The sequence below is a fragment of the Trachymyrmex septentrionalis genome, unplaced genomic scaffold (assembly GCF_001594115.1).
Source record: "Trachymyrmex septentrionalis isolate Tsep2-gDNA-1 unplaced genomic scaffold, Tsep1.0 scaffold80, whole genome shotgun sequence".
In the NCBI taxonomy this organism is placed as follows: Eukaryota; Metazoa; Arthropoda; class Insecta; order Hymenoptera; family Formicidae; genus Trachymyrmex; species Trachymyrmex septentrionalis.
This window is the reverse complement of record NW_017305988.1, coordinates 3138284-3150556: the sequence shown is the minus strand read 5'-3', so window position 1 is coordinate 3150556 and position 12273 is coordinate 3138284. Positions and strand designations below refer to the sequence as shown.

Genomic DNA, 12273 nt, shown 5'->3' with positions numbered 1-12273 from the left:
GAAGCGATATCTCGGTCGAACTAATTCAAATGACCACTTTTCAATCTCATATTTCTGATTAAAAATCATATTCTTCTAGGGATCATTAAAAGGCTAAAATATAGAGATACATTTTCCCTTCTATTTTCTTTTGAATTCAAGAGGGGAGAGAAGACCAAAAATGGTCCTTATCGCAATCCTTCCTTTTCATTTTAACCAATTCTGAGATATAAAGATTTAAATACAGCCAATTGTAGACTACGTTTAAATGATCACGTACTAGTATTTATGAGTGTGCTGAAATGCGTTTCATCAGCATCACTAATATACTACCGCACCTGTGATTCATGAACAGTACTAAAACGTAGTCTGTAACTGTCCATATTTAAACGTTTACTAAAAAAAATTATCGCTTAAAAAATAACTTCTTTACTTAATTTTTTCGAGAATTTTCTTGCTATAGTATTTTAAGTCGCGAATTTTAAGACATCCTATACAGTTACTTCTGTAAATCTTAAAGCTATGATACAATAAAAAGATATTCTTTCACTCGACATTTAATTATCGCTATCAAACATGTAATATTGTGAGCTTTTTCCTTGATAATTTAGCAAAATATTCTACAGCAGAGGAATTAACTTCGGTCACATATAACCGAGACCAATATAATTGGCACCCTGAGATTCAATGTGCTTGTTACAGTGATGTTTCGATGCTGAAATTTGTTCGTTTCGCGTTCTCCATTCTATAATCTTCCATTCTACCTGTGAAGCTTCTTCGGAAGTTCCTATTGAGACGAGCGACCTTCGGCCGCCTCTCGGTGAGTGATCTGGTTAAACCAGCTACCTGGCGTCTTCTGTTGGATAAGTATTTTGAATGACTTTCGCGAGATCTATCATCATATTCATTCGAGCTTGTCGACCATCTATTCGTTCGTTCAGAGTGCAACCTGTCATAAGAACGAAATGAGACATCGTTTCGATACCCTCGCGACGTCTCTTCCGTTCTAGCGGAAGTGCCCATTGCCTCGAGTGGATATCTATTGTGTAAAAGGTACTGTTTTCTTTCATGCCAGTTATTCCACGAAGAATGCATTACATGTGGTAATGGATACGTGATACTGTCGGGCCGCGATGGATTCCTGGTTGGATAATCGGTCGGAAGGCATCTTGCATCTCGAACAGCTGGAGATCGACTTGACAGAGGGCGAATAAGCATTGCCGAATCGTTGGCGGGATTATGGTCTCTGGCGTTACATTCTCTCAAATTTCGTACTGGTACGATATCTTTGCCGCCGAAAGGATCGCCAGGGAAGACTTCTTGTATCGGACTGGCAAAAATGAGCGTTCTACAAAGACAATATCGATTTATCACACTCGCGCGAATGTACTATATTCTGGAGTTATAGCAATTATTTTATAGCAATTGTATTATTAGAAATAAGACGTAAATGTCGTGTTTAGATATTGTGCGACATTCCTCGTCCTATTGAGTGGTATAATTGCCTTAACTCCAAGTCATACACAGTAAACGTTAACTTCCAACTTTGGTGCGGAAATAAATTAAAAATTATCCCGTAAGAAAAGATACAAGGTAAAGATATAAGGTATAAAAAATCTAAAACTTTTTTATTTTTCTTAGTTTAAATAGTATTTTAATTTTTTAAATAATTAAAGTGATAAATTACAGAAGGAGTATAACTTAAAAATAATAAAAATAATAAATTATAAGAATATATAAATTTAATTTAAATAAATGTTAGCAAATTTTTAAGAATTTGGAAACACTTTAATTATAACTTAGAAATATAATTTAAGAGATTATGAGCCTGAACAAAATATAGAAGAGTGTACTTATAAGGATATCGTCAAGTTGATAGTTAACAATAATTATGAGATGATTACCAATTAACAATACAGCCACAATACGCCATTATGTGAGTAAGCAGAAACGAAACACAGCGCAAATATTAATTGTTAATAAGCAGTAAATAATATCAGTAATAAATATAAGCATAATATCAGCATAATAATAATTGAACATAGAAATATTATCAGTCACTTAAAACGAAATACGATAAAATTATTATAGGCTAACGACGAGACTTACCTAGTGCTTTCCCGTTTTTGATCACTGTTATACACTTTGTCTCTTTCCGACTTAAATTCCTCGAAAGATGGCATTCTCCTTCTGAGATTTAATCTTTCCCTCGAGCGTGAATCGATCAATTTATCGATTTGAGCATCATTATTACTCTTCTCGCCTCTATCGGAACTATTGAGATATCCAAGACCACGATTAGCATCCTGTTCAGTGAGATTTTGGAATTCATCCGCGGTCACTAGCGTATATCTGCGCTTATTTTGCTTCAAAATCGACTTTAAGCAATAGTACGTCTTCGAGTTGGGTAATTTCCAGCAAGCCTCATTTAATATAGGATTCACCATGATCCTGCTACGCGACTCGGTTTTTGGAATAGTGCCCATATTTTTCGAAGAAACAGTCGTCTCGTCGAGGGAGAGGGAACGGTGATGAGTCAGAGAGGGCGAAACTGGGAATCTCCTCTGACGTTCAGGATATTGCCTTTCATGCCGAAGATTCATCTCTACGTTGACAAAGTCAGTTTTGCCAGCTCCTGATAGATCTTCTTCATTTTCCAGTATATTCTTTAGGCTCCTGACATTCTCCTTCGGAAACGTATTCACTAATTCCGACCGCAATCTCAAGTTAGGTTCAGAGATGTCGCGAAGTATAGTCTGACGCTCTCTTTCGGATATTATGTTAGAAATAAAATCTGCCGATGTAGTCTGAGAGCTTTCATTAGACTTTTTCCTAGCAACAATGCGGGGAAGGGTGTCAGCATTGATCGTTTGCGTGCTGGTGGAAATCCTGCCGCAACTGCTGCATCTGCTCGGAGATGCTTCGATTTGAAGATTATCCATGGAAGCTACTGGGTTTGCAGGGGGATGCAATCGACCGTCGGCCGTTGTCCGTAGCGTCGCTAATTCATTTTCGAAAGTATCGCCAATCTCGGTACTCGTTGGCAAATGCTCTCTGCTGGTCGCGATCTCGATGTAACTGCGTTCGTCCATCCTCATCTCATATTCGTTCGCATTCCCATGACACGGACAAGGACAATGGCATTCGCATGGCATCAGCGGAAGTATTCGCATCGGATCATCCACGTTGCATGTCGTCGTGTTACTCGTGCATATAGCAGGGGCATTATTCATGACTGCATTTTGATCATCGTACTGTTCGGCACGTTCATAAAGAAGTGCCTCAGAGTAGCTGGGTACTATGTCAGTTGCAACATTCATTTCTTCTCGGCTTTCCCAATTTTCTTGTCTTTGTTCGGGTTCATTGCGAGGTGTTGCTGGTTCCATTAATAACGCCTCGCTGTAGCTGGGTGCCAGCATATACGAACCTGGCTGGCTTAGCTGGCTTATGGATGCATGGATGGGTTCGCCAGAGGTCGGTGTATCATAATTTACACCAAACAGTTTGGTAACCTAACAGAAGATTTTGTATTTATTTTTACAGATTTTATTGTATATTAAAAAAAATATGTTCAATCTTTAAATTACTTAAGAATCGGCAGAAGTGACGAAAATTCATTTATATCTCACTTACGATGCAACGATACATATCTGCACTTTATATTGATTGATTACGTTTACATGGCCCGATTTATGCCGAAATTACATCATCGATGTAAGAACTGGCCAATTACAGTCCATTTTTCAGAAGAATAACTATGATTGGCCAGTTTCATAACATCGATATTATAACTTTGACATAAATCAAGCCGTGTAAATGTAGCAATTATCTTGTAGAAGAAATATTTGTCATCATAACTAGTTTTGACTTATCTATGTTTATTTACGAAGCTATGAAGCTTCTGCAAAGCCTGATTTTGTTCTTTTACTCTTAAAAATATTATAATAAATAAAATAAACTGCTCCTTACTCACGGTAAAAATATAATCGCGGTGCACATATAATCAAATCATATTTTGTCTTGTAAAAACAATATTTCGCCGTAAGATTTGTTTGCTTATACTTTAAAAAGCTGCGAAATCTACTAATGAGCCAGTTAAAATACATTATAATACAATAAGTAATATTATCTGCACTATACTATATTGTGCAAATCAAATAAAATATCAAAATGAATGTCTATTTCGCGGTTTTTTCCCTAAAAAAAATCATTCTTTAACAACATGCAGACAATTTTGATAACGAATATCGCAATTATATTGCTATTTTCTCAATATTTTAATCTAAATTTGGGACAAGAAAAATTCACCGTGACTCTTGCCGATTTTAATCAAATCTTACATAAAAACTAGGATAAAATTTGATCTTTTTCTTGCCACACGAATGTGAATATAGTCATTTTCGACGTATTTTTGCTTGCTGAACACGAATCCATTGGCAAAAAAACGATTTTGAAGATTTTTAAGACGTTATATCACCGACAACTAATTTTTTTTGTTAAATATATTAATGTCATACGCACACGCACATACACAAAGGTATCAACTTTTAAAATGCACTTTGTTGGTTTCAATATGATTTTTTGTTTCTGAGATATAGCAATTTAAAGATAATTCTTTTCTTATGTAACATATATTCAACAAAATTTAATCTTTTTTTAGAAACTATTCACAATGCGAATAGTCACTTCCGACAAATTTTGCCAACTGAACATGAATCCATTAGCAAAAATTAAGTAACACTTCACGATTTTAGAAAAAGTGGCCAAAGAAAGATACATTTTTATACCTTTCTACTATCTCATTCTCAGTTCTACAAAAAGAACTCTTAACAAATTCTGTCGTAACGGTAATATATAAGTGTCTCATTTTATTAAATACCTTTTTATATAATAATTATTATCTATATACAATTTTAATTTTATATTTTGACTAATTTTTACTATTATAATATCGTTATTATTTTATTATAGATTAACATACTGACGTTTAATAATTTAAAAATTGACGAACACCTTCTCGACAATGCGAAATGTAACTTTATGGCCAGTTAGAATACCGGGAAATTTTAAACAACCGGTCATCCAGCCGTTTGCGAATAATTTCTTTGCAAAACATCTCACTGATCATCATCACTATGTATATAATTTTGTCTATCTCTTCGACTGCTGTCAACTAATGTAACATCTCCTGTATGCATATCTGAAGAAGGCTCAATCGTGAGACCGAAACATGTTTTATATTTTTATATATATATAAAATTTTTAATCAATTATAGAATATTATATTTTATATACTTTTCGTTTGATTTTTTGTTTTAAAAATATTACGTTATATTTGACTCTTATGTGTTCTGTATATATACTCTCGATATTGCTTAACAAATTTGTTTGGAGATTATTCACTGCAAAGAACCCTGCCCCGACCTTGACCTTGACATATATTGTTAAAATCTTGGCTCTAAATGACCTCTAACAGATCTCGAACGTTATTCTTTAAAAAGTTATTAATAAAAGAAGCTTGCCTTTTTAGCAAAGAATCTGAGAACATTAGAACAGCTAATAAGAACAGACTTATTTGCAAAAATGATATCATATATACAGACGTCTTAGGGCCTCTTTCACCAATCCTGATTAACACAAATCGAAGGTTAAGGAAGCGTTTAAATTGGTCGTAACTGTATACCGTATAGGACGTAAATTTTAAGAATTGACTAATCGCAGTCAAGTATTTCCCTCTCATTTGATTGTAAGAATCAGGGAATACGCGGATTTGTTGATGCAAATATAAATACGTATATACGATCCAAGATGGCCTATTATAAAAAGGAAGTAATATCAAAATAGACGATTATTACGCACGTTACACAATAGCCGCGTATTCCTTTTTCTTCTCTTCAAGAACTTAGTTAACCATCAATAACAAATTATTACATTAATTATAATATATACAAATAAACATGTGACTAATGGTAAATGAATGTACGAGCAAACTTGATCAAGAACTACATGTGCTTTCGGTTACTTTGCAACAATGCAATGGAAAAAACATGATAAATCGTACAGCGCAGCGCGCAAGCGTAGTGTGTAAATTAGTTATTTCAATGAAACAATAATAATTTGTTGCAATAACAATGATAATAACAAAGACGAGTTCGTTTTATACTGATAATTGCTTACAAACACAATTTCTTTATTGAACCATCAAATTTTCTTGATATTAAACTCACGCAGCAAGTTACAGCTTTGCTGAATCAGCGAATCTATTTTTTTCCGTGCGATTGAGTTACACTCGTTATTAAGATCTTTTCAATCTACACGGAAAAAAATAACTTAGCAATAACAGTTAAACTTGAATAACTGAATCAAATTTAGCTGTTAGAGTTACTGGCTTAGTGTCATTGCTAAGCTCTAGCTATTTCAGATAAAAAACATTCATTATGACATGAAACTTTTATTAGCTGGAATTAAAAGCATATATCAGTACAGACAACTAAAAAGATGTTAGACGTACCTAAAAGTTCTGCAGCAAAGGATAACATTCAGCTAAACATCATATGTCTCTAGGAGCAAATTTTGTTGCTACAGTACCATAAAGAATAGAGACCAAAAAATATTTTGCTGCTCTAGCTAGAAAATTATGTATCATACGCATAGAATTTATAGCACAAATCTAAATTCTATCTCTGTCATCTATATCTATATGATTAGATGTAATATATATCCAATATCGCAATACTTGCTAGAAATTTATCTGTTTTAACTATTTTTTGTACTTAGATAATTTTATTGCTATAACTGCAAGATCACTTTTTTGAATATGCAGGGTACATACACGCAAAAAAAACTCTTAAATGAAACAATTAAATTGAAAATTCCTCCCGCTTAACTTCATTCAAAACTGTTTTTACCTGATAATCGGCGTATTGTGTTTTATATTCGATGATTACTCGTAACGGCCAGCTAAGCAGCAAAGCGCTCAGACTCCAATAAATATAGTGATTTGTAAACCATGGATTACCGAGAACAGCAACCAGCATCGTGTTAACATTGTACCCGAGATCAAGACCTTCTCTCATCTCCATATAATCGTCACTAAGTTCCTGAAAGTGTAAGTCTTGTTGATTATTTACAATCTTGTATGAAATAATTACGAGTAAAATGTCTGTCTCTCATTTTTTCCTTCTTTTTCTCCCCTCCCACCTATTTAAAGCTATTAAAATATTCAACAAAGTACACAAATGACATAGTAGTAAGTATGTTTTTTATTGCTGCACTTTCTGAACTGGTATACACAGTGCAATAAGTTGAAGTAAAACAAATATACGGACGAATAAGTGAATTCAGAAGCATGACCGCGCATTGAGCACTCAGTGAGCTCTTGTACATGCACCGGCAGGAATGGTGTCCCTTGGCGTTCGGCGCGCGGCATTACATTATATTATATTTCTTTTTTATTTATTTTATTATATGTTCTTATATTTAACTGTAAACTTAATTTTGCAATCTTGCGATACAAAATATTAATTTCATTTGCACACTGCAAATTTATAAATGTGTGCAAAGTTATTACAATAGCTGCGTTCAGCGGACTCAACAGTTATGTAAGCGCTCGCTGTTATTGGTATATTCTTTTAGATTATCCAATCAGTATTTTAGATCTTGAAGAATACATCAATAGCAACGAACGCTCATTCAACTGTTGAGTTCGCTGAACGCAGCCAATGAGTCTCAAAATTACATGTAATGCTGTAATTATGCACAAAAATCTTTTACAGTATTAAAAATTTTTATGCATAATTACAACATTTTATGCATAATAAAAGTATTATTAGCGAGCGAGAGATATCGAGGTATCTCACTCGTACTAGTAACAAATGTGTGAGACAGCGAAAGGACATCGCAAGCCAGCATCACGTCCAATTACACTTTCCCTCTTAATCGTGCGCCTTGATTAGGATCCTTTAAGGATAGAATATCGGAGCGCCCCCCTCCCCCACTTTCTCCCTTCGCGCTCCTCGCCTCCTCAAATATATATCTATTTTATTTTAAGTTCAAAAATTTTTGGAGATTTCAGACAACGCGAACAGACCTATTCTTCCAGATCTAAAATGCTGATTGGATGATTTGAAAGAATACACCTAAAGTCATCAGATTTTTAAAGTACCGCAATAAGCTTTCGAGTTTGATTGCGTCAAAATGGTGGAACTGCACTATATGCACTATTCACACGCTATTTTGCACTTACGTATAATGTACTGCTTGTGCATTTTACCGTTAGCTTGCTCGTTCGCTTGTGCTTGCGTGTTCGAAATTTGGAAACTGATATGAATGCTTGGCAAACCTCAAAATCTATATATGAATAATACATTCGTGCACTAATACTTGACAACGAAAAAATCTATGTTAGACTAAAAAATATGTTGTAATCTTTTTTTGACCGACTGGATATGACCTAGATGTACTCACAAAGATAAATAACGCGCTCTGATTTAACGAAAGTGATTTTACAATTAAAAAGCATTCAACAATATGACAATTATCACGCACGCAAGTAATACACAGACATATTTTCTTACTTGTTCGGCGAAAAATCGTGATCGTGCCTCCTCGAATTCCGTAGCGGACCTTATGTTTGAAAATGCAAAGCCCTTGGTAAGTGTGATCTTCGTAATTGGTATCTTGGCCTCGAGTATCAATTCTTTAGTGATGTCTTTTACTCCGCAATAGTCGTAATAGTAGTGAGTGGTAGCCGAGTGTGTGTTCACCCTTTCATAATAGACCTGTAGAGCGAGAGAGTGAGAGATTTGTCAAACGCAACTTTAACTTTTCTGCTATCGCAATAATTATGGGCGCAATTCACTAAAAATATTTCAGTTCTTATTTAGTTCTTATTTGTGGATCCACGTATAAGAATCGCTCGGTCAGCAAGCTGCATTTCGAAACCAATCGAAAAAAAGTGTTGCAATCTTTTTGTGACCGGCTGTGGATACAACGTGATGAAAATTGAGCAGTCCATGCGATTCCATAATTTTCATCATGATGAAAAGGTGAGCCATCTCACAGGAATTTATACGGCAAGTTTTGTCGAAAGGTGAGATTCGAGAAAGAAAGACTGGGGCCCATATTCAGAACGTGCTTTTATCTCTGAAATTCAGCTATCAAGAAATGCAGCTAAAAAGAACAGATCATCGACTTGAAGTCGGGTCGAGTCGGTAAATCGAATACGCTATTAAGAGCTTCTATAATGCGTTGCCAGTTAAAATATTTGTCACGACAACCAATCAGAAGCATAAATAATACCCCAGCAAACGAGAATGGATTAAAATGGATTGAAATTTTTTTCTATTCGAATGCGTATTTTAAATAGAGAATACCTTTTTGGATTTAATTGAATTCAATGAGATTCAATTGGATGCAATTGGATTGAAAAACTGCATTTCTTATTCAAAATTTTGAATTGAACAGTATTCACAATGCACAGAAAAAGCTAATATTTTTAGATTGAAAGGCATAGAGATATGTTCCATGCAATTCCTATAAATGAATAAAAATGCATTTAGGATTGAAAAGCATTCAGTTTAACATTCGTGAATCAATATTTCTGAAAAAATCTGAATCCATTTCAATACATTTCAATTCGTTCTCATTTGCTGGGACCATTAACACTTCTAATTGATTGTCGCGACAAATGTTTCAACTGACAACGAGTGTTTGCAACGAGTGTACGCATTGTAAAATGCCCTTTAGATATTTCACGTTTTACGAAAACATAAAATATTTGCGGCGGAATATTGAAATCTGAATTCCCCCTCCCCCCCCCCCGATCTGATTTAACTATACTAATAGGAGGGGAAGAAAAACAGAAAATATCTTGGGGGGTCAATAAGTAAAATGTAGTGAAAATGCGAAAAGTGAGCAGTCCGCGCGATTCTGTAACTTTCATCATGACGAAAAGGTGAGTCATCTCACGGGAATTCGTTCGGCAAGAAATTTTTTGTCGAAAAGTGAAATCCGAGAAAGAAAGACTGAGAAATAGAGCGACAGAGAAACACAGCCGACTGAACCGACTGAATTGACAGTTTAAAGGTTAAGACCCGGTTGTACCAACGTTACTTTGAGTAAGACTTAAAATTCTCTCTGTCTCAATTTAAAGCAAAAGAGAGACAGAAATGGAGAGAGTTTGAAGCTTTGCTTAAAATCAAAATAATATTGGTGCAACTGGACCTAAATATATTATAATTTCGCATAGCCCAAAAACAAAAATAAAATCAAATGGCAATATACATGGTAGCAATTTTGTTACTGGATGAAGAAGATGAAGAGATCTTTGAACTACATATGAGAATTACACGAAGGTATTTATAGTCAGATCTTATATTCAAGATCGTCTTAAGTACAGTATTAAGATGTCATGAAACAATAAGAGAACCGTAATTAACATCTTAAGACATTACTTAAGACGGTGTTAAAATAAGAACGGACTATGAATATCGCTCGAAGAATGCTTAGAGATATTAATTTTCAACAGGATTGACTTTGTAAATAATAACAGAAAATTATTTAGGTCCAGTTCCATAACTCACAGTTTACTTTTAATCACTTTTAATCGAAGTTAGACTTCTTCCTCATCTATTTTCAATTGTAGAATTCGAAAAAAATTAGGAATAAATTGAACTTTATGGCTGTAGTTCGATTCATGCTGACAACGCTCATAAGCATCGTTTATTTTCGTTTGACATTTGACAAACAACAAGGATGAAATAATTTTTAAGTATTGTGAGCGTGAATCGGACTGCGGCCTATGTTTCATTTCACGTTTTTCCCCACACCAGCAAATCTAGTAATTTCCTATTTTCACTTCGTCATTAAAGAATCGCGCGGACAAACTCACGAGATGAAAGTGCGAAAAGTGAGTGATCACGTGTGACACACGTGTATATGTATAATTTACAAGTATAACAAAATATGATTTATTTCAACATTAGGATATTTATGAACCATGTATTATTCAAATAACTAACATAATAAAGTGTGCCTTCCAACAAGACACAAATGACACGGTGTGACACAATGAATCATTACATCCTTGTTGTTTGCCAATGTTAAACAAAGATGACATGATCACTGTGTCGCACTGTGTCGCTTGTTGGAAGGCACAAAAAGTTGCCTATACGGTCAAGCGGATCTTAATGTCCATAATATTTTTGACTAAATTTTATAATCTTATAATTTCATAATTTTTGTTTGAACTGGAAATTTTTAAATTTATGCAAAAATATTATTAGACATAAAGATTTGCTTCGACCGTATAGGCCATTTCATCATCTTAGTTTATTTAAATAATTTACATATTTATATACTAATCTATATAATTTTCGAAATGTATTGTCTGGGATTTCAAATGGATCTTGAGTATCCCGTAATTGTCTTTTTATTAAAATCAAATGTCTTTTGCAAATTTTATTATTTTCGTTGTTATTTTCCTCCGTACAAAGCATAAAAATAATGTCCATTGCTGGAAACAATAATCTATCTATTTAAGTAGAGCCTTTAAGTAGAACGAATTTTGACAAATTTCAACTAATTTCGACCAATCTCGACACGCTTTGACACCATTTGATACAATTTGACATAGAATTTCTTCTTAAGCAATGTTACGTGAGAAATGTCGCATTTTCACTCTGATGAAAACTGACCAGTAAAGTGAGAGCTCACTTTTATTATTTACACTAGGTTTCGAAATCGACCCCCTGATGGATATGTATTATATATCTACATGAAATCGCACTTCTAAAGCAGATCATTCGAATTACGACTATGATTTCATCAAAGTGGATACATAAAGATCGAAAATTTTTAAATTTCTTTTATAATAAATAATTCTTTTCTATTTTAATCTTTCAAGCAACTTTTGTGAATATGCTCATGAGCTCGTGCTTGAAAGGATTAAAGAGGAAAGCGTATTCGATAAAAGGTAATGGGGCGCGTCACCTGTGTGGTAGTATAATTATCTCCATTCCTGTAACGCGTGATTTGCCGCTTCCTGCGCACGTAGTGATAGGAAACTGCCTTCCACCATATTCGCGGTTGTGCCATCTTTAGCTGTGCCAATTTGGACAACACGCTGTCCTGACTCTCCGCGTGTAATAAATCGATCCTGATTGGCGAATGGTAGCACTCCACCAGATAAACCAGATACAGCATCCCCATAAATGCAATCTATACGACAAAGAGAGGGAAAGAGGCCAAGATTATAATGAAGCCAAGGGAGTAGCGCGACGTGCATTTAAGCGT

The 12273-nt window shown here is 34.5% G+C and overlaps 1 protein-coding gene across 1 annotated transcript in view; it reads right to left on the bottom strand.

Annotated features, from left to right (window-relative positions):
• Positions 1-571: 571 nt before the first annotated feature.
• LOC108754647 overlaps positions 572-12273 on the bottom strand; it is an 18682-nt gene continuing 6980 nt past the window's right edge. The window contains exons 7-11 of the mRNA XM_018497111.1: positions 11971-12198; positions 8556-8759; positions 6888-7079; positions 2089-3491; positions 572-1327 (exon numbers count right to left, since the gene is read on the bottom strand). Of these exons, the coding sequence (XP_018352613.1) occupies positions 676-1327; positions 2089-3491; positions 6888-7079; positions 8556-8759; positions 11971-12198 (2679 nt within the window). The 3' untranslated portion in view covers positions 572-675. The remainder of the gene's footprint in view (positions 1328-2088; positions 3492-6887; positions 7080-8555; positions 8760-11970; positions 12199-12273) is intronic.